This window comes from Artemia franciscana, chromosome 12 (genome assembly GCF_032884065.1).
Source record: "Artemia franciscana chromosome 12, ASM3288406v1, whole genome shotgun sequence".
Lineage (NCBI taxonomy): Eukaryota > Metazoa > Arthropoda > Branchiopoda > Anostraca > Artemiidae > Artemia > Artemia franciscana.
Window position 1 is genome coordinate 11,836,293 of NC_088874.1, and position 23,981 is coordinate 11,860,273.

Below are 23,981 nucleotides of genomic sequence, written 5' to 3' on the forward strand. Positions count from 1 at the left end.
TCCCTAGGGGTGATTGTGTCGACACAGTGGTTCTAAAACGCCGTGAGAAGGCTCATTCTAACGGAAATTAAAAGTTCTAGTGCCTTTTCAAGTGACCAAAATAATTGGAGGGCACCTAAGCCCCCTCCCATGCTAATTTTCCCCCAAATTTACCAGATCAAAACTCTGAGATAGCCATTTTTTTCTGCATAGTCGAAGAAACTAATAATAATGTCTTTCGGGACGACTTAATCTCCCACAGTCCCCGGGGGAGGGGCTGTAAGTTAGAAACTTTGACCATTGTTTATATATAGTAATGGTTATTGGGGAGTGTACAGACATTTTCAGGGGGACTTTTTCACATGTTAGGGGGCCAAATAGACCTTAAATTTGATTTATTAGAGGAGAAAAAGAGGAAACGATAAAAATATCTACCTGATAACTAGCTTTATTTTTTTGTACGATAAGTCTCCATGGGAACCTATAATCAATTCGGGGTAACTCAGCGATTTAAATTAAAAGACATTATGAACTCCTGAGCAATTACAATGGTACATTGACAAGATGCTGGGGACGGTTTTGGGGATCAAGTTGAAAAGTATAGGGAGTCTGTTCGGCTGAGAAAGTGAGCTTCAAATCGTGACTGTGGTGCAGGGCAGAAGAGAGGTATTTAAAGATTTCGGTCTCTAATCTGTCTAAAATAGTGGTACTATGAACCCCAGCTGGACTAACGTGTTCCCAGTGAAGTGGCCATGTAGTGGAAAAGGAACCATATGTGCCTATATTATCAAAAAGTCTATTTATATTACTCGGGAATTGCTTTGGAACTCTCCTAGAGGGGGGGGGACAAGTGGACCTCATATTTTGACTCGGAGGGGTAGAAATAAAGCTTATGGTGTGTTGGACGAGCGAAATAATCGATATCTTGTTTGGTTTAGAGGGTGGTGGGGCAAAAAAATGCAAGTCTCCGATCTGCCTGAAGGTTTTGGCGCTATTATCCATGTTTAAAAGTTTTGGTACTATTAGGCCCAGTGTTACTTCGAATCTACTTACGATGAAGTAGTGAGCTAAATAAAAAGACAATATATTCACTCAGTTGTTTTTGGGAGTATTTTGGAGGCAATCGGACTTCAAGACAATAAGAAAAAATCGCAAAGAAGAGAGAACGAGGATGATAACAGCCAGCGAAAAAACGAAGGGAACTATGAAAAGATTTCGGGAGACCTCTGCTTGACCGTCTTCAGTGAAGAACAAGAAAAAATACGTTTCATCGTTTCTTCGAAAGGGTCTTGTTGTTTTATTTCTGTGTTTGTTCTAAGGTTTATTTTTTGTATATTTTCCTTTTGAATTTTATGATGAATTTTTGTTGTTGTTCTGCACTGAGGACGGTCAAATGGAGGCCTCGACCGAAATATGGGCATAGTTTTCTTTGATTTTCTCTGGCTGTTACTATCCCTGTTCTCTCTTCTTTAAAATTTTTTCGTTTTGCTTTGGGAAAGGGACAAGCCTGTCAAAATATCTTTGACTTCTAAACATTGATATCTCAGAAAAGAGGAAGATATTTTTTTTTTATTGAAGATTGAAACTTATATTCGTGATTTGTCGAGTCAATAACATCCATATGTAACGAAAAACTTATAAAATTCTTCGTTTGGTCGCATTTTCGGGAACCCTATTTCCCAATCATTCTAAGAGTCATCTATTTTTGTTTAGAAAACCCATGGCCTTGGAAGTGTCCTATATAAGGTGAGATATAGATATTGATAGAATCACAAATTGAATAGAGATTTGAAAAATCAATATTGACAGGAACATGACAAGCGTGGAAAAGTGAATCACATAATTTATGTTTCGGAAAAGAATTAATGTTTATACGGAAGCGGTTAATAAATTTAGTTTTTTACATTATGCATAATGAGTATCATTGTAAGAAAGAGATACCAAAAGATCTTCAGATCCTATCAATCGAGATTTGTGATGGTCAAGTGAATCAAACACTTTATTTTGACACCATTTTCCTGAAAAATGTCAATTATGGTAATTTAGACCAAAGGAGGTGATCATATATAAAATAAAATAAAATACTGTCATAGTGATTAATATCACGTAAAAAGCGTTAAAATTACTTACAAATCTAAATTACAAAATTCAAATCTGACTTATAAATTACTGACTAGTACTTCATACCGTTACGGCCTGAGCTTCATTTGCGATTCACTGAAAACAAAAAGTGTTTAAACATTTTCTCTTTTAGGATTATAACACCACGAAATCAAAAATTATTCGGAATTCGAGGACTTTATAACAATATATTAATTAAACAATCAGTGCACTTCCATTAGCTCTTTCCAGTAACCTTGATTATTATTGACAATTTTTTTGGGTCTATGTTTTGACCGATAAAATAATGCACTGTTCAAACGCATATCATTTTTGATAAAGTGCAAATGACAAGATTTTAACATGGAGGAAAGGGGAGAGGGGTAACACTATTCTTGTTATAAACCCTGATTAGCCTTGTGATAAGCCCTACGATATTTCTTGTCGTGTCGTTGTTGGTTTTATGGCAAACGACAAATACATTGCTGGACGGACAAATCGTTTCCAAAAAAGTATAAATGACACTATAACCCTTAGAAGTTTGTAGAGGGTACTAGCCCAACTCGTGTCTGTGGTAGTTTCTGCTTATTTTTTTATTTAATGTGTTTAATGTGTTTAACTTTTTCTTCTATCGATTTAACGCATAATTGAAAAGCATATAAACCCCCTCTTTTACAGGCCTAGAACCCTTTGGGGGATTGGGAGAATGTATTCATTTTATAATTAATTAACTAGAAATAAATCATATCTGTAACACTATGGGTTATGTTTATTTTTCATGCTATTTTTTTTCTCCATGATTTTTTGTTTGTTTTGAGTTTGATTTAAGGTAATTTCTGTTCGTTTTGAGCTTAGGTTATTTTGTATGACTATTTCTGCTCGTCTTAGGTTTTAATATTGCTCTTTACTATTCATCGAAAAATTTTCTTTCTGGAGAATATTTTTTTTTCCAAAATAAATAAATGAAAACATCCTGTTGAGCAAAGGTGAAAATGAACGATTGAATTTCCCCTTTTTTGATAAATATCCGTCAGAATTGTGTTTAAGTTGTTTAACAATTAAAAAAATGTCCTTTAGGTTATGCAAATCAGGGGCATTAGGCAATTTTCTTGAATACCGTAACATAACCTTAAATCTAGAAATATCTCAGATTTCCCAGGACTTACGGCCACCATCAGGGGCGTGGCTCCAGGATTTTTATTGGGAGGGGGGCAAGAAGGGTCTATTTCTGGATAGTGAAGGGGCATTGGCTATACAATATTTTTTATATCCAGAATTATTGGGGGGACAACTACCTCCGTTGCCCCCCAAACGAGGCCCCTGGTAACCACATCTGTCGTGTCATGTCCTTTGGTCGACGCTGTTATGGTATAAATTTGTGTTATATAATACTCTTGTTAGTTGTGATAGATGCTACTTTCCAAAAAAAAGGTGAAACAGTTCTAAATAGTCATATTCTACTTTTCACTAGATAATGGGAATAGTGGTATAAAATAAATTTGGAACATCAACAGATTAAAAGGGAGATATCTAGGTATGCATATGCTAGGGGCGGATCCATGGTTAAATCTTGGGAGGCCTAATGTGATATGGGTGCTAATAATTGACCAAGTTGACAAATCTTTTTTTAAAATAGTGAAAAAAAAACAAGGAATGACGGTTCAAAAAAATCTTGTAGGGGGGGGGGGGGTCAGAACCGGTCCTTGGATCCGCCAGTGGCATATACGCTTAGCCTTATTCCGTGACTACAAATTTGTCAACAAAGCAAGAAACAGGTAAAATACATAATCATTATGATGGGTGAGGGAATCTTATCAATCGTGATGTATAATATAAAATATGGATAAATGCACTTGCTCGGGCTTCATCGTTCCATGTAACAGGCCCTTTAGCAAAAAGTAAATCAATCGAACTAAAAATTGAAATTCATAAATATCTTTTGACTCTTGACAGCCAAATGTCCAACAGCTTCATCTCTGAAAGCAATATAATTATGAATTAAATGACAAATCAAAAAAGAGTCGTGGCACTGACCACTCAAATTGTTCATCCATTGACTCACAGTAGAACTGGTTTCTTTGTTTAATTTCTTTAAGCTTAGCGTGAGACAAGACAAAGAAATTTGACAGAATAGATGGGAAACAAATAATTTGGGCTATATATTTCCACATAAGGGGGGGGGGTAAAGTATTTGGATAGTGTGACGTTTGAAAATAATTCATACTTCATAATATGCAGAATAATTGTACCTAACACATTTTGCATGCATACCCGCTATATTTACCTCCCCCCCTAATGTGCAAATATACAGCCCAAGTTTGTTTCTAAAGTACTATATTCTTATCATACTTGGTATATTTTATTATAATTAACCTAACTTCTGTTCTTGAGGGGTCGGTGCTATAACAGGCAAGTACCGATATTTGTTATACTTTTGAAAATCTTTTTTTTTTCAGTGATACTTAAGAAAAAGGAACGATTATGCCTATAAACTTTGAAAAAAAGTGATTCGATTTCAGAGTTTTAATTCTGATGGCGTAGATAAGACATGAAGTAGGCCTGTTGTTTTTGTTTACTCGTGAAAGGGTTCATTTGGATGCTTATCTCCGTCTTGGGTTAGTGTAAAATTCACTGTGAAGGAAGAAGAATTTTATTAAGGTTTGTAATGAGATTTTTTTCTAATTATTTGAGGCGCCAGGGCGTGTAAAAGACTGGCAAAAATATGGCTTGAGTCGGGGTAACCAAGTAGATCACGTCAAAAAGAAACAAGGGTAAAATTCTAATTAATTGACTTCTTGCTATCTCGGAAAGGGTTTAGGATAGGAATATGAAACTTTCAGGGAAGGGTCTACAGGCTAAAGTATGTCCCGGAAAGGTGTTTTAAAGTACACATCTCCACTCTTTCTCCCTCTAGAGGGCCCTGAAATTTGCCTATATGACAGGTACCTATCGAAATTTTGACAAAACAACATTTTACGTTAATTTTCAGTTACTAGTTGCTTTTTCTCTGCCTTTAGTTCTGAAAATGCAATTCCCGTTATTTGAGCCATATCAATGTTTTTTTTCAAAATTTAGGAAATGTATTTGCATATCTTTGTAACTTTATAAAATGGGATTGAGCAAAGTTATGAAGCTGAAAACAATTTTGTTTGTACTTCAATTAAGCAGAAGATCTATTTTGCAAGGTTTCACTTTTATAACACCCATATTTTTAAAGGTCATCAAAGGTCAGGGCCCTCTAGGAGGAGAAGGAGTGGAGGTAGGTACTTCAAAATACCTTCCCAGGACATACTTTAGCCTGAAGACCCATCCCTGAAAGTTTCATTTTCCTAACTAGAATTTTACCAGAAAAAAACAACAAGTAACTGAAAATTAAGGTAAAATGTTGTTTTGTCAAAATTTCAATAGGTGTAGACCTGTCATGTAGGCAAATTTTAGGGACCTCTAGAGGGAGAAGGAGTGGAGGTGGGTACTTTAAAATAGCTTCCCGGGACATACTTTAGCCTGAAGACCCATCCCTGAAATTTTCATTTTCCTAACCTAAACCCTTTCCAAAATAGCAAGAAGTCAATTAACTAGAATTTTACCGGGCGAGCTATTGATTAGTGGCAACCCCCCTCATATACGTAATATTTTCTGTTCGTTTTAAATTTTTAAGCTGCTTCTTACTTTCAGTTGAAACACGTGTTTTTATTTAATTACTGGTTTTCTTTTAAACAGTGTTAGAAAATCCAGATTCCCCTCCATGGAAATTTCAATTTTACCGCGATTTCTACAAAAAACCATGCATTGTCAATATCAACAGAACAAAAACAAAATGTAAAAAAGTTAGTGAGGCTTGTTAGTTGATTCTCTACCTTTTGTGTATTTATATCGAAGGTAATTGTATAGTGTTGTCACAAGCTGTCTACACTGGAAACTATGCATAGTTTTCATGCTATAGCACATAGAAATGCTAATTCTAGAAGCGCATCCATTTCTGTTTGAGCCTGCGGTAAATGTTAATTTTCGTACTGAGTGCTCTAAAGAACGTATTACTGCATATATAAAGATTCTGATGATCCTATATTGTTTCTTTGTCATTATTAGAGAAGTGTATCTATTTTTTAGGTTTCTAAAATCCCCCTCCAACGAGACCAAAAATGCATTAAGTGGGCTTACTTACAGATAGCATTACCTATAGAGCGAAGCGTATTAGTCCATGAGCCCCGCGGGCAGTGGGGCGAGGTTTGTATTCTATATTTATTCAACAAAGAGTGATAAAACTAAAAACAAACTAAAAAAAAATCCTCAAACGAGTTTTATTAAATAAATATAGAATAGAGACCTCGCCCCGCTGCCCACGGGGCTCATGGACTAATACGTTTCGCTCGATAAGTAATGTTACCTGTAAGCAAGCCCACTTTACGCACTTTTATTTTGTCCCATGGAGGAGGAGGGTCTACCAGAAATGGATGATTTCTCTAATAATGACAAAGAAGCAATACGCGGATCATCAGAATCTTGTTATATGCAGTAATATGCACTTTAGAGCACTTGGAACAAAAGTAAACATTTACCAACCCTCCTCCTCCATGGGGCAAACCAAAACTACGTAGACTGGGAAGGGTTTTCAAGCCGAGAGAAAATTTGGGAATGTACAATATACTTTAAATTATACTTAATACTAATTCCAGGTATCACTGGTAATTTCTGTATAGTAGGAATTTCGAAAGATAATTAAAAACTCACGCATCCATTAATGTTAATATTCAAGATCGTTCACTTTCACTTTCGAGTTAAAACTAGCCAGGTATTTCTGAAGAAAACCAACGTCCGATTTTGCTTACAGGTAACATTACCCTATAGAGCGAAGCATATTAGTCCATGAGCCCCGCTGCCCACAGGGCTCATGGACTAACACACTTCGCTCTATAGGTAATGTTACCTGTAAGTAAGCCCACTTTACGCATTTTCAGTTTACCCAATGGAGGAGTTGGGTCAACCAGAAATGGACACGCTTCTAGAATTAGCATTTCTAAGTGTTATTGTATGGAAACTATACTGCTTCGCAGCATAGTTTCCAGTTTAGACATCTTGTGACGAAACTAAACAATTACCACAGATTAAACTGATATAACTATCTTGATTGTTATAACATACTGAGGTAAAATCCTAGTTTAGCTACTTTTTGGTATCTCGCAAAGGAGTTAGGCTAGTTTTTTAATACTTGTAAATTTTGCCACTTCACAGTCTATACCTATTGAAATTTTTACATTTACCTTAATTTTCAATTATCAGTTTCTTGTTCTCTGGTTTTACTTCTGAAACAGCAATTCCTTTTGTTTGAGTAGAATTTTAAGCCATATTGATGAGTTTTTTTTTTCTTTCTTTAGGGAATGTATTTTCGAATCTTTGAAACCCCATAAATTGGGATTGAGCAAAGTTGTGAAGCTAAAAACAGTTTTGTTGTGCTTTACTCAAGCAGAAGATCTATTTTGCAAGGTTTCACTTTTATAACACATAGATTTTAAAGGTCATTAAAGGTCAGGACCCTATAGAAGGAGGAGTGGTAGTAGGCACTTCAAAGTATCTTCCCGGGACATGCTTTAGTCTGTTGACCCATCCCTAAAATTTTCATGTTCCTAACCTAAGCCCTTTCCAAGATAGCAAAAAGTAGCAAAACTAGAATTTTAACCATACTGATATTGAAGTTTGGGTGGAATTTGCTGTGCTAAAAAAAACACTATAAAACTATGTTTTGTTTTCAGTAAAGTGCAATTGACACTAGCGTTTGAGAGCGAGAAAATCTATCCTTATTTTTTTGTAATTTACGTCCATTTTAGTAGGAATCATTCAAAGTATGTTCTACTCGTTGTAGATGTGACTTGCTATACATACTAATTACTGGTTCTTTGATGTTTTAGATTCACTTTTTACTTTTCGTAAGAAATTAAGTTTTTGGTAATATTTTTTTTTAAATTGATTTTTAGTTTGTATTTTAAGTTTTAATAACAATGAGAGTTAATTCTTATTAATAATAAAAAAGCTGTCTGCAGCAGACATGGTAGGAGTGGCCACACAGTGACTTTGTTTTTCCAGAGGATACTTTTACTTCTAACTCCCAAACGGATAGCAGGTCATTTTCGCTTTAACAATGAAAACAATTTGTCTTGTTTGCACAATTTTACTTTTTTCATTATAAGACTTCAAGATTAAGTACTGCACAAACCCTCCTTAGTTGTTATTTTGATGTTTGTACGTTTGTAACACACAATTTTGTTTCGTTAGTAAGATAAGTTTCAGCAGATTAATGGCTGGGGACCCAGCGCACTCGTCCCTGATAATTCCACTCTAAGAAATCCCCTCCCTCCCGAGGAAAATTTCCTCAAGAAAATCCCCTCACACCCGCGGGAGATTCCCTCGGAAAACTTCTTACCAGAAAATTCACCCCAGAAACCTGACTATCTCAAAAGACCTGACAATAGGAAGGATTTATTCTTTTTCAGAGCTTTGTAGGAGATTCTCGATGGTTGCTCATTTTTTAAATCTGGGGAAACCCGGATCTTCGTCATTTTCCCAATAAATTTCAGGCCGCATGCACCCGTATCTTGGAATATAACAGAGCCTTTGAATGTACTCTTTCCCCCTAGTCAGTAATGGTAGCTTTTGAAGCTGTGTCAACTAACACCTTGTAGTTGATATTTCCTACAATGAAAATAAAAAGTTGTTTTTGCCCCCTGTGTTAGATTGTATATGGAAAAGTTGAAGCGTGTGTGCTTCACGACTGGTATATAAGTGATCCTGAGTTTTCTCTGCAAGTTTTCTTCCTATTAGCGACGTTTTGTCAGTTTTCTAAGACTCCAGGAGGAGTTTAACAGTGAGTTTACCTTGTTAATGACCTACTTCTAAGACACGTGTAAAGGTTGTCTAAGACGGAACCAAAGGATGTAATACCTCCCCCCTGATTAAAATTCCCCCAGTAAAATTTGCCTCCCCCCTGCGGGAAATTCCATCAGAAAACTCCTTGCCAGAAAATTCTCACTGGAAAACTGACTATCTCAGAAAACTTGACAATGGGGAGAATTTCCTATCCTTTTACAGTTATATAAGAGATTCTAAATGGTTGCTCATTTTTGGAACCCAGGAAAACCTGGCTATCCTCCACAGGTCCGATCACTGGCTTGTTGATGGGACCTTTAAAATTACCCACTGCTGTTTTTTTAGATCTTCACCATCCACGACCATCCCTCCTTTTCGTCTTTCTCCCCAATAAATCCCAAGCGGCATACCCTCGTATCTTGGAAAAGATCAGGGCTAAGGAATACACCCTTTCCACCTTGTCAGTAATCGTAGCTATTGAAGCTGCGTCAATAAACACCTTATAGTTGACGTTTCCCACAGCAATGACAAAAGGTTGTTGTTCCACATGTATCACAGCGTATATGGAAAAGTCGAGACGCTGGTGCTCCAGGAGTGGCACTGGATTCAGTGGCTGAATCCAGTGATTCTGCGTTTTTTTTGCAGTTTTGAATAATATCGTTCCTGGTATTTCTTTCTATTAGCGACGTTGTGTCAGCTTGTGGAGATCTCCAGGAGGAACGTGGTAGCAATTTGACAGAGTTAACGGGACTGCTTCGAAGACACCTAAATAATTCGTCTAAGAATGAACCAAAGGGTCACTTCCCTCCCCCCGTGTCCTCCCCACCTATGGAACACCCGTAATCGATCCACCCAAAGCCTCCCACGAACTAACAGTTCGATGGAGAGCTGGCACTGTTGGATACAAGGTTCCATTACCTTCCACCTTCCAAACATCTGGAAGTTCTTGAAAATCCTGAAACGTTAACAGGGCACATGATTACTGTGGTCAATAAGCTACCATCTGGACTCCCTCCTTCCCCCTTCAAAAAAGGATGTAGACCTTAATCTTTGGATTTCAAGGATTTTGCAAACATATCACCCCCAAGCCCCCATGCCATTTGTGAAAGTCATTCGCTATAATATTAGCAGATAGCTCTCTTTTATTTTGGCATGATACCAATACTTTTTTGAACAAAGTTTGATTACTTTTTGCAAAAATTTATTTTTATTTAAAATACTGATTGCTTATTTGGAATTAATAAAAAAAACAGAGTTTTTCTGAGGGAAGTAAAGAGTGAAGTTGCAACTTAGAACCAACAAAAATTATTACTTCACAGCCTATTTAGAATATATTAATAAAATTAGCACAAATAAATCAACTGGTGATATTTCCCTATGTTGGTAGGATTACAGAAAACTAGGGCTTTACTGAAATCACAAAAGTCAAGCATAAAAAAGAAGAATATTGAGTTAGGACTAAAAAAAGTACGTGGCCTCACAACAACAAACTAATCCATAACGCTTTTCATAGTCTTACGGGAGTTGTGATATCAGTAAGTTTCAGTATACAATAAAAATTATCTGAAAAACTTCGGCATAAAAATAATTAGTTTAAAGTTATTAAACAGCATTCAAAATAATGAATTGATTGATCTGGTAATATCTTGGTCTCACCTAGCATTAATGAAAATACAGAACATCTCAACCGTAACATGAACTGTGGAAATCCAGTTTTTTCTGTAAAACGAAGACTTTCAAGTTGTGATACAAATTCTAAAGTGAGTCTCTTGTCTTAATACTATCAAGATTACTTCACTTCGAACTTGTCAACAAAATAATCATGAGATGTCCTTTCCAGATCCGAAACGACAGTCAATAATTGAACTGAGATCATTGTGAACATTATGAGCTGAGATAGTGTTTTCAGTAAAGGGCCAGTTTTCTATAACCCCATAAACATAGGGAAATATCACCAGTTTGATTTATTTGCGCTAGTTTTATTGATATATGTTAGATAGGCTCCGAAGCAACGATTTTGTCCATTATAAGTTTCAACTTTGCTCTTTACTTTCTTCGGAAAAAAATTCGTTTTAAAAAAAAATAATATTTGCTCGTTTTTGATTAAAATTTAATAATTTAATAAACTTTAAACAACACTACCAAGATCTTTTTTATTTATACGAAATAATTTTGTTTTTGTATTAAGTTTTAATGTTGCTCCTCAGATTCAGCTGATAACTTATACATTTTTCTATAATTTCTAATCACCTCTAATTTAGGGGAGATAAGACACCTCAACCCTTATTAAGGAGCTGAAAGAAGAAGCCGTATGAGAATTGAACGAAAAAAGGAGTTTAGAGTGAACAAAACAAAAACAAAATTAAAACAGTGTCGTTTCGTTTTGTAAAAAAAAAAAAAAGATCTTTAATTCTTTGTTTAAAAAATTAAATGTAGTAGCACTTAAGAAAGTAGCTGAAGGCGAGAAGCTTTGACATAAAGAGTTAACTTAGTGGACAGGTTTGGATATCCAGACATATTTGTGGCAAATTGTGCCCAACAGAAATGTGCCTTTTTGCTTATGGATTATTTGACCTGTCCCTAAATAGAAAAGCCAGTCATTGCTTAGAAATGAATCAAAATTTAAAAAAAAAGATCATTTCTTGTGTAGGTACGATAAAGGGTAGCAGAAACTAAGTTCGTTTTCATTTTAAAAATTTTGGGAAGAATTGCCTGCTTCCTCCTACAGAACTATTTTCATTTGTCTTTCTTCCTCTTTGGATGCACAATATTATGTATGGAGAGAATATTATGGTTGACTTGTTAAGTAAATAATTTGAATAAGCAAGTATAACAATAAGTAATCTTGGTTTAAATATATAACTTTGAATGGTCCGAGAACCACTTGCTTACACTTCTCCAACCATTAAGTGGCAAGGAGATGGGGTTAAGGGTGTATTTTGCTATGGAAGAAAAGGGGCAGCTGCTCTTCCCAGATCTCAGTTATCCCCCACACCCAGCTGAAATTGTGATTTCTCCAAAAATGTTGTCAAAACTAAGATAACCTACATAATTCAAGCATCCACTGAAACAGGTCAGTTTTCTGTAGTACGTCTTCACCTTTTTTATTATTATATGACTCGTTTTTCAGGTTTCTCTTGTCATTTTCAATTGATAAGGGAAAATTGGCTCCAACTTTTACCCCTCCCTCCACAATATTTTGACAAAATTACAAAACTCGTTGGGGTATGGATTTACTGCTCTGATAAGAATGTAGTTGAAAACCATTAAATGGATGCCCTCTATTCCCTTTTGAATCAAAAATGCTTTTAAAAAATGAGTGCATCTCATTTACAAAACAGTGATATTATCTGAAAATAATCATATAGAAGGGACAAAACCATGATTGAAAAGAAAAAAAAAACAAGTAGGAATCGAACACAACACACTCTAGTTTAAAGTCCAACGCTCTACTAACAGATCCATGCCTCTAATAATATAAAGTAATATATTGGTGTTTTTACCTTAGTTGTGTAGCTTATTAAGGGGCTTGGATGAGAAATATATGGGAGGTCTTCTTGCAAACCTTTAGTTAAAGGTTTTGAACCATAATTATTACAATGATAATATTTTTTTATACTTCCAAGCTTTCTTACATAAGAAGTGACACCAAAAGTGTTGTTTTTAGTACTATATCACATTTAAGAATAATGTAATTGATAAAAATCACATAGGTATTAGCAATAGCTTTCAAATGAGCCAATAAATGCTACTCTAAAAGGTTCTGTTAGCCAACTTGCCCCAGCTTTTCTATTTGAGACTTGGCACCAAAAGTGCCGTTTTTAGTGCCATTTGGAACTTGGTGATGGTTGAATTTATAGGAAGGACGTAGATATGCACAATATCTTTTATATAACCTATTAAAAATTTGCCCAAGATGCCTGCAATACCAATACGCCCAATAACAACACACCCATACCGATAAGCGTGATATCGATACTTCCGATACCGATATATCGTACAGCCCTCTCCTCAGAGACTACGGAGGGTCATATCATCACCAAAATTATAGATATCGTACCTTTGAATTATGTTGAAAAAAATGAGTATCTCAAAATTTTGATTAGATGACTTTGTAGGGAAAGGGCCTTAAGAGGCTTGTTGCCCTCCAATCTTTTTGATAACTTAAAAAAGGCACTAGAAAATTCAATTTCCGATCGAATAAGCTATTACAGATCTCTATGAATTTCTGGTCACCCCCTAGCCCTGTTAAAAAAAAAATCCTTGTTGTGCAAGGAGGGGTTGTAATTTCCCTATTTAAGGTTTTTGATCATGCTGATTCCATTGGTACACTTTTTATTTGGATCTGACGCCATTTTTGAGGGGTTTAGGACTCTTCTTCGAAATCATCATAAATTTCGTTTCGAAATAAACTTTTACTAGTCTAGAACTTTTGATTTCCTATCAAATGAGCACTCTTCTGATCTTCTACGATTACTGGCTCCTAAAAGAAATGAATAAACACGCATCCGTGTTCTTTCTTCTGGAAAAAAGGCAAAATTCTACATTTTTGTAGATAGGAGGTTAAAACCTCTACAATAAAGTTCTCTGGTATGCTGAATCCGATGGAGTGATTTTCAATAACACCACTGGATGTTTTGGGGGTGTTTTCCTCTTTTTAAAAAAATGGGAAAAATATTCTCAGGCTCGTAACTTTTGATGGGTACCATTAAATATGATGAATTTTACATATTTTGAATAAGTATCGAAATTTGATTCTTTTAATGTATCCATTGTCAGTAGTATAGGCAGAACTACTCCAATAACAAAGTACTCCCTTCGAATCTCGATCTGGATACTTTCTTTTTACTCTCCCATGATGCTGGTACTTGGTACGTAAAAGTGGGTGTTTTCTTCAAGATGTAGGCGCTTATTACGTAATAGAAAATATTTGTTTACTAATGCAAGTGTTTTCTTCAAGATTTTTCTTTGTTGCTACGTAATAGGACTTGTTAAGGTTCAGGGACCCGTGGGGAACCCTCGCTTGTAACTGAAGTTGGCACACACATGGGTGTAACTTAGTTATTATTATTATTATGGTCCAGGAAATAGATTCTACGTGACAAGCTATTGATTGCTATATTGACTGCTTTATTCCTATATTGATGTTTCCAATCCTTTCCATTCGAGAGCGCGCAAGTGTCCAACATTGTTATTGACTATTGTTTTACTAGATGCACCTGCTTGGTACATCGTATTAATATGAAAACGCGACCTAGACAATGTCTTGTGTTGATTCTCAAATGGGTTTGTAAGACAAATACTTTTTAGTGTACGTATAAGTTTTATTAAAAAACAAATTCACCAACATTATTGAATCATATTATTTTTAGGGAACTAAAATTTATATTATACGGTTTGGAAAGGATATTTTTAACTAGAAAGCCGCTCAATTGGGGACTGTTAACACAAATGACATGTGAATTAATTCCTATTTTTTTCCATTTTTTGTTGGTTTTTTTTCTGGCAATTCCCTGCCAGTGACACTCAATGGCTTACACGCGGCAGCCTCTGTCAAACATTATCACGCCTACAGCACCTTTAACATTCCTATCTTACCTTCAAGCTATTTTATGGAAATTAATTATTTACGATAGCTTATTGGGTGTTAGAAGTGACATACAGCGATCGTGATTTCTGTCCGTCGGTCTGTCTGTTTATCGATCTCAGTTTTGCTAGTTCGGGCATTTCCAGATAATTTAGGACGATGAAAGTTGCCAAGCGTATCAGGGACCAGACCAGATTAAATTAAAAATAGTGTCTTCCCCGATTCAACCATCCGGGGAGGGGGGAGCGAACGAACGAGACAGTTAAGAAGATTTCTCTTCTAAACAGTGGAAGGAAGGTTAATTCGAAAAAATTAGAAAAAATGAGTTATCTTTAACTTGCAAATGGGTGTTCGGCAATCAAAGGTGTTCAAGTAACAACGGCAATCAAAGGGATAAAATTAACCCTTGACTGGGCTGCCAACTTAATTGAACAATCTGTCTTGGCTTTTTTCTACAATTGGCCATGACTTTGACTTTCCCCACAACTATTCCCTTTTTTAAATTCAAAAAAAAATATCAATATCAAATTTGATATTTAAAAGAAACTGTGTCTCAGAACTCTTAATTTCAAATCCTGACCGGATTTGATGACATTGGGGGGAGTTGGAGGGAAAAACCACAAATCTTGGAAAACACTTAAGAGTGGAGAGATCGGGATGAGACTTGGTGGGAAGAATAAGTACAAGTCCTAGATACGTGACTGACATAACCGGACAGGATCCACTCTCTTTGGGGGTGTTGGGATGGGGGATTTTCCACTCCTTTAGCGAGTTCAGTGCTTTTGGAGGTGCTAGAAAGATGAAAATCGGTAGGCCTGCAAGGAACTTGTATAAATTGAATTAATAACAGTTGTTTACCCAATTCGACCATCTGGGTGGGCTGGAGGGTGGAGAAATCGTGAAAAATTAGGCATGTTTATCTCACGAATGGGTGATCAGATCTTGATGAAACTTGATATATGAAACTTGTCATGTCTCAGACGCTCCATTTTCAATTTGGGACATTGGGGGGTGGATGGGGGAAATTAAAATCTTGGAAACCGCAAATATTGGAAAACGATTTGACTTGAGAGATCGGGATGAAACTCGATGGAAAGAATAAGAACAAGTTCTAGATACGTTATTGATGCATCCAGACCAGATCCATTCTCTTTGTTTGGGGGAGTTGGAGGATTTCTAGTGCTTTGGCTTGCTCAAGAGTAAGCATAAGTTCTAGATGCATGATTGACATAACCGGACCGGATCCGATTTTCGGTCACAAGTGCCATATCAGGCTATCCTAATATGTTTGTGCATTCGTTTTTATTTATTATTGTTTGTTTTTTCTGTCTCACTTCCTCGCATCTAGTTTTGTGATTTGTGTTGATTTAATTATAGGCTACTTACTTTATAAGCGATAAGCGTTTTCGTTGGTGCTAGTTTTTGGCGCATATATAAACTACCGAGGATTAAATCCAATTATCTCATTTAAAAAAGATTTTTTTTTATAGCATATCGTATCTGTAAGTCTAACAAAATGTCGGATTTTTTCCCAGATGGATCTATCCAAAATGTGCCGAGAGCTGTCAAAAGTGGCGCCTATGCAGGGAGGGGAATAGCCGTCTTCACATCTGGTGGTGACTCCCAAGGTATTTTGCCTGACAACATCTTTTTAGCCTATGGGGTATCTGATTAACAAAGGATTAGTTTTTCGTTTGAGCCATGAGTAGTGCTGCCTCAATCTATATGATGAGGCCCATATTCCTTCAAATCCCGATCCCAACACTTAAAAAAAACTTCAAGATGTAGGTGTGTATTACTAAATAAGAAATGTTTTCTAAGAGATGCAGGGGCTTGTTACATAATAGGGAACGTTTAATTTTGTCTGATGTCTGCTGTTACCTAATAGAGAATATTTTTCTTAAAAAACCTACGAGGGCCAGGAAAATATCTTCAGGGCCCGATAATGGGAAAACTTCAAGACACCATACCCTAACAAGTAATTCCACCAGACTCCCTATCATCCAATTACAAAGGGGTCCCCCTAGCAACCGATTCCAATTCCTCTAGCATTCAGTTTTACAAGCCCTCTAACCACCGGGGTCCTAGTATCCTATTTTACCGGCTCCTTAGCCACCGGGCCCCTAGCGTCCAATTTCAATTGGAGCCCTAGTATCCAATTCAATCAGGGCCCTAACCTAACCACCGGGAAGGACCTAGCAACCAATTTAACTGACAAGACGTTTTTCAAGAAGTTTCATGTACTATGGGAATGTTTACTTATCTTGAGGATCACGCATTTTAACGTGACTTTTCATTTAGGCCCCGGGAGGAATTCCTAGTTGTAACAGTGGAGGACATAAACATGGGGTATTGCGTAATGACAGTGCACACATGGGTGTTATAGAAGACTTTTAAGAGTTTTTTTTTCTTTCAGTGAGTTTTCTCAGGGAACCTTTATATTCCAAAGATTTTATATCCGAATTAAGATTCGAAAGGGGCTTCTCCTAAATTGAACTTTGCCTTGGGCATCTGGACTAAGAACCCATTCTATTATTATGAATATTATTATTATTATTATTTGGGAAATATTTTCTAGCGGAAACGTTTCAAAAAATCTAAAAGTCAGGTTGGCCTCAAAGAATATATTTATTCATTTTCTAACGTGACCTAGACAGCCTAAGTTATATAGCAGATGTTATATAGTATTGGCGTTATATTTTTACATTCTGTAAATGATTATGTATTGTAGTTTTATCCTGAAACAAGAAATCGAAAGGAAACAAATAAATCAAAAGTCAAATAGACTATGGTCCATACAAATTTCATTAATAAAAAACGTTATAAAATCTTGATATCACAGAAATAGCAGTTAAAGTATAACAAACGAAAAACTAAAAACTTAAAACAGCTTAGAATTGAAGAAATGTGAGAACCATAGCAGGCAATTCAACCGGTTTCCCTAGCATTCAATCCTACCGGGCTTCTAGCATCCAATTTCATTGGGCCCCTTGCAACATTTTTGATCGGGGGAGGGAGGGGCTCGCAAGCGTTTTCACCTGGGGGACTTGTTATTAGAGGTGAATTTAAGCCCTGTTAAGAGCTATTTCTGAGTGGTTTTCATGAAAATGCTACGTTTCTTTGAGCTGAGACTATGTGTATTCACGCAATCCTGAAAATATGTGACTAGCTCACCCTAACAAGCAATTGCAGAGGGAGAGGGTTGTTAATAGAGACATTTAAACCATATTAAGAGGTATTTTTGAGAGGTCTTAGTGAAAATGCCTCATTTCTATGATTAAATTTTTGATTTCAGTCCTCCAACCGCTGAAAAATTCTGTTAACACCTCCCACCTTAACTTTAAGAGGCATAACATGTTGATCTAAGCAATTACCAGCCTGTAAGAGTGAATGGCTGACATACGGCACCTCTGGCAGGCGTTATCACAAATGTGGCATTTTACGGGCATTTTTCTAGTATCCCAATTAGCATTTCTTCTGATGACTCTTAGCAATTGAGACCAGCGTAGCACAATGTACCAGCCCCAAAAACACCCTCTGGCATACATTATCACACCTAAGGGTCTTTTAACCCTTTACTCTCGAAACTAAATTTTTATGCTAAAAAATTACCTTCATTTATATTTGAACAGTGTGAAATTTCCATTTCATCGTTAGATTGCAATTTTCCATGGCAATTCCTAGCCCGTGACACTCAATAGCTGATACAAGGCACCCTTTGGCAGGTATTATCACACATATGACAATTTTCAGGTATTTTCCTGCCAAAATATTCGTTTACATTAGAACTGATCGTTTAAACTTAATGGAAAAATCCCATTAGTGTTTCATCTGATGACTCCTAGCAATCTAGGCCTGTGTGGTACGAAATACCAGCCCCCGATGACACCCTCTGGGGGGCAGATTTTTATACCTTAGGGATTTTCAACCTTTTCCTCTCAAAAATATATTTATAAATTAGAAATGACCATTGTTCATATTTTAACAGCGGAAACTTGCGTTTCATTGCTAGATTACGATGTTTCCCAGCCAGTGACTCAATGGCTGACACACAGCAGACTTTGGAACATTTTCTTGAATAAGCCTTTTCCTTATTATCAGAGCATTTAGAAACCTAGACCGAGGCATAGAAATTAAAACTAAGCCATAGAAATCCAGGCAAACTCAAAGGAATCATGACCAAACTGTAGAAATTAAGGGCAATTTCTAAAATCAACACCAATACACTGAAATCCACACGAATTCTTAAAAATAAGGGTCAGCCATAGAAACTCATACCAAACCATAGACAGTTAGAAAGAGGTCAATATGAAGAAATCCAGAAAAATCCTTAGAAACCAAAACCAAAACACAGAAATCAAGACTAATCTGTAGAAATCATATACAGTGCATAGAAACCCAGACTAAACCGTATAAACCAATGCCAAACTCTAGAAATCAAGGTCAACCTCTAATATCAAGACTAAACCGAGGAACTCAAGGGCAATCTAATAATAAAAATCAATACATGCAAGTCATGGCCAGGCCATATAAATCTAGACAAATTCATAAGAATCAAGACCAAACACAAAAAATAACAGCCAACCTCTAAAAATCAAGACCGAACCGAAGCAAGTGATCAATGTGTATAAGTCTTGAGCAAGCCAATAGAAATCATGACCAACTCCCAGAAATCCAGACGAACTCACAAAAAGCAAGAGAAGATCATGTAGAAATCCTGAACAATCCCTAAAAATCAATACCTATTCATAAGAATCAAGACCAAACTCTATATTTCAAGGAAAACTGTAGAAATCGAAACTAATGCGTAGAAACCAAGACCAACCCATAGAGATCAAGAATAAACTGAGAAATCCTGACCAACCTCTAAAAATCCTGACCAAAACATAAAAATCACTACAAATTCATAAATATCAAGACACAATTGAAGAAATCAAGGCCAATCTCTAAGACTCAGGACTAAGCAACTCCATGCAACCCCATAGAAATCATAACCAATGCATAGGAGTCCAGATGAACTTGCAAAATTCGAGAGATCAACATGTAGGAATCTAGAACTATTCATAGAAATCAAGACAAACACATACAAATCAGGACCAGACGCTAGAAATCCAGATGAATTCTTAAAAATCAAGACCAAACCGATGAAATCAATGTCAACCTCTAAAAACAAAGACCAAACCAAAGAAATCAAGTGGTCAATATGTAGAAATCTAAACCAATGCCATAGGAATTATGACCAACTCTTAGAAATTCAGGCAAACTAAGAAAATAGCGATCAATATTAGAAATCCACATCAAACTGTAGAAATCAAGAGATTCATGCATAGAAATCAAGACCAATCACAGAAATCAAGAGATTAATTTGTCATTTAATGTCTGAACCCCAGAAATTTGTCTTACCTTATTTGCATAGTTTACGTCTCATTCTCCCCTTGCATGGCTGATTAGCGCTACATTGACATAGGCGATGCTGATGCAAAACTGCCTATATGCAATTACATCATGCATCCAAAAAGAATTACTGTTTGCCTTATTATATCAGTTTTACGATGAGATGTTTCGCTTTAAATTGGATGTGTCGGGCGATAATTTGATTAGACGATATATCGATGTTTTTACTTTCTATATTTGTTATAATGATTTCAATATCTTTGATCTTTTGTTCTGCTCAAATTAAATTAACTCTTCGTTTTGCCCAAGTTCAATAGCAAAAATAGTAATTAAATAGTATTTTGCTCAATTTTTTTTCTAAATATTAAATGATATAAAAAAGCTTCTATGACATAAATCCTTACCATAAAAATCTAGATTTGAAATTACACGGGATCAGACCCAGGATAAAGAAAAATAAACTATTGGCTATTTTTGGCTATTTAAAATCAGCGGCATTTCAATGGTTTCCCCTGAGAATCGTTTGTGCCTTTTCACGATTAAACCAAAAAAAAGCAGGTTTTTCAACTGAAAGTAAGGATCAAAAATTAAACAAACAGTATTTATCATGATAGGGTGGGGGGACCCCCTCTGCAATACCCAGCTGTTCACGCTAACGCTATTTAGAATGTTCAAAAAGCTATCTAATTGTAATTTAACTAACCTTGTGTTTCACTTTTTGTTCGTAAAGGATTGGGATACAAAGTCATGCTTTAGCATAAAGAGTAAAATATTTAAGAGCGGCATCTCCCAAATCCCACCACTAAAAATTCCTCCAGAGTAAATTCGCCTCCTGAAAAATGTCTGTTGACCTCCCAATAACAAATGGTATGTGTAAGCAATAGGCTTTTCTTTTTTGAATGAAATAGAAAAACAAGGTTTTTAACTGAAAGTAAGGAACGACACTAAAACTTACAGTGAATAGAAATTATTTCGTATATGAAAGGGACCATTCCATCTTCAGTGCCTTGCTCTTGACACTAAAGTTTGACTCTTTGTCACAATTCTACTTTATAAATCAATAAATCTTTAGCGTCAAGAGTGAGGGGCTAAGGAGAGGACAACCCATTTTCAAATGCAGTTGTCGTTTTAAGTTTTAATGTTACTCCTAACTTACAATTAAAAATTTTTGTTTTTCAATTTCTGACGTGATACAACTAAAGCAGGTTTGAATGCTTACGCTTCACGCTAAAGCTGTTAGCACTTTTAAACAAGCTTCCTATTCTAATTAAAAAGTGCCCATGTTTTAGTACAAGCTCTTTAAAAATCAGGACAAATGGTCATACTTTAGCATAAAGAGCAAGGTAAGGAGGGAGACACCATTGATATATGGAGGGGGCAGCCCTCCTACTCATTGAACTCTCCTTCGGTGAAATTTTACGCAGCGTAAAATAAACCTTTCCCCCCGTCAAATTCCTTCCAGACACTTCCTTCTTCGCTGAAAATCCTCCCTCTCTGTAAAATTGCTTGCTCATGATTCAGCCTGAAAAATTCTTCTCAGTATTATTTCATTCGAATGAGACTTTAATCTCTTTCCGGTTTTTCGACCCTTCCAGAGATTCCCCATTCCGTGGAAACTATTTCCCAGAAATCAAAACACGCGGAAAATAGCCCACGAATAATTTCACCAGAACATATCCACATGAAAAATTGGTAGAAACCGTAATACTTCTGGGCCAGCACTGATGTTTTCCATAGTTTATCATCTACTCCCTTACAATTTCTGCTTTTACTTCTGGTTTACGCTGTTACTATGAAAGTGAAGAACTACACTAAACCCCAAAATCAGTAGAATTTATTATGTAGAGGAGGAGGGCTGTCCCTTCCTTATCCGCACTTCCAACTCAAGGGTGCAGAAACTTTGGAATGTGTTCATTCAATCAGAAATTAAGAGTTCTATTCCCTTGTATGTTTGATGGGGGTGAATTTACGGGGGGATCCGTGAAGGACGATCTTCTGGGGGATATTTTCTACCGGGGGTATTTGCTGCAGGGCAGTGGGGATTTTCCAGGTGCCGAAGAAGGACAAGAAAAGATAAAAATTACACAAATTTTCTAATGAAAAATAAGGGTCAAACAAGGCATGTTCATTGCCGATAAAAACCCAGAAAATAACAGAAACGTCTAACAATAAGAATAAAAGGGATTGCGACTAATCAAATGAAGAAAAGAAGGTAAAAATTAGAATTGTTTGTCATTAACACTAAAAGAATTAAAATATTACCTGTGTTAGATTGGACTCTTATTGCTTGAATTTGGTTAGAGTAGCCTAAATACATATGGTTTCCTCTTTTTGTGGGAGGGGGGCTCAATTGTTTTTGGTTTTCTTTAAAAAAATGTTGTTTTTAGTTTTTTTTATCTCTTCTTGCATTGTTCTGTTTTTTCTATTCTTCTGATTACGTAATGCTTTTAGATTCAGATTCAGATTCATTTATTCAAAAATTCATATTCATCAAAATCTTCAACTTGCCCAATTGGAGAGACAAGCTCGACTACTGGGCAAAACATATAAACAAAATTTTTACAATCCTCATTGATACAGAACAAACAAAAAATGAACCACTATTTCATCAATAAAAAAAAAAAGAGTATCTTTAATGAGAGTATTTAAGGTGGAGTAAGTGGAGTGAGGCCAAAATAAAATAAAAAATGAAAAATTTTTACCAACCGTTCTTGCAAGCAGATTCCATTATATAACTTTTTAATCGTCTCTTGAAAGATCCTTTTGGTAACTCAACAAATTTATTTAATGAATATTTGTTGGCTATTGATGGGATCATATACCGGAGGTTGAAACGGGATCTTTCATTTTTCATCAGAGGTTGTTTGTATGGGTGAACACATCTAGTTATCAGTGAATTTTGATGTTTGGACAGTAAATTCTGGTCAAAAAAGAAATTATGTACCTGTTGAATCTTAAAAAACCAGCTAGATAATAGGAGATGAGATTTCTGTGTGAGAGTCATTATGTCTAGAAACAGGTAAGAGGTACGTGTTTCAGAGTGGATATCTGTACTCCTCGGGTGTTGTAAAAACTTATCTAGAATTCGAATAGCTTTGTTTTGCAGGGTTTGTAGTGGTTTAATATGTGATTTAAAAGTCAGCAAAAATATAGCTGAGCAATATTGGATTTGTGCATCAATTAGGCAAAAATATAGGATTCTTAGAACCTTATATGAGAAAAAAAATTTTAGTCGGTGGAGCAAACCTATATATCTTGATAATTTTAATCTCAACAACGAAATATGTGTTTTAAAATTCATGGTAGGGTCAAAAACGATACCTAAATATTTTGCTGTGTATACTCTTTTGATTTCATTAATAGTATCAATGGTAATTTCATTCAGAGAAATATTTTTCAACTTTTGATTTGATCTTCCATAAATAATAAATTCTGTTTTAACAAAATCAGGGACAAGTTTGTTAATTTGGAACCAATTTGTGACGGATTTTGCAACTTCAAACAGTTTTTCTTTCAGTGCATCTAATGTTGGTGCTTTTAAACTTGCTGCAGTATCATCCGCAAACATAATTGTTAATGCATTTTCAGTAGTAGAATTTGGGAGATCATTTATATATATTAAAAATAATTGAGGTCCTAAAATTGAACCTTGCGGTACACCGATATTATTATTCGATGTCTCAGAGGAATATTCACCATCAATATCTACCACAAACCTTCGATTGTGTAAATATGATTTGATTAATTTTAAAGGTACTCCTCTTATTCCCGTATTTTCAAGTTTTTTAAATAGAATTTCGTGATTTAAAGTGTCGAAAGCTTTCTTAATATCAAAAAACAATGTAGCTGCTAAACAATCATCATCTAAAGCATCATTAATGAAAATGTGTGTTGCGGCGACAGCATCTTCTGTCGATCTTTCTTTTAAAAAACCAAACTGGAACTTCGAAAAAAAATTTATCTTTTCCAGAAATGATGTAAGTCTATATTTCATTATTTTTTCAAAAACTTTAGCCAGTGGGGAAAGGAGTGCAATAGGACGGTAATTATTGGGATCTTG

The 23,981-nt window shown here is 35.7% G+C and overlaps 1 protein-coding gene and 1 long non-coding RNA gene across 2 annotated transcripts in view; one reads left to right on the forward strand and one right to left on the reverse strand.

The window, feature by feature from the left end:
• Nucleotides 1-20,057, reverse strand: part of LOC136033692 (uncharacterized) — a 41,993-nt gene extending 21,936 nt beyond the window's left edge. The window contains exon 1 of the long non-coding RNA XR_010618996.1: nt 19,931-20,057. This is a non-coding gene — a long non-coding RNA (uncharacterized LOC136033692). The remainder of the gene's footprint in view (nt 1-19,930) is intronic.
• LOC136033690 (ATP-dependent 6-phosphofructokinase-like) overlaps nt 4,596-23,981 on the forward strand; it is a 171,165-nt gene continuing 151,779 nt past the window's right edge. Inside the window, exons 1-2 of the mRNA XM_065714537.1 lie at nt 4,596-4,737; nt 16,018-16,155. Of these exons, the coding sequence (XP_065570609.1) occupies nt 16,044-16,155 (112 nt within the window). The 5' untranslated portion in view covers nt 4,596-4,737; nt 16,018-16,043. The remainder of the gene's footprint in view (nt 4,738-16,017; nt 16,156-23,981) is intronic.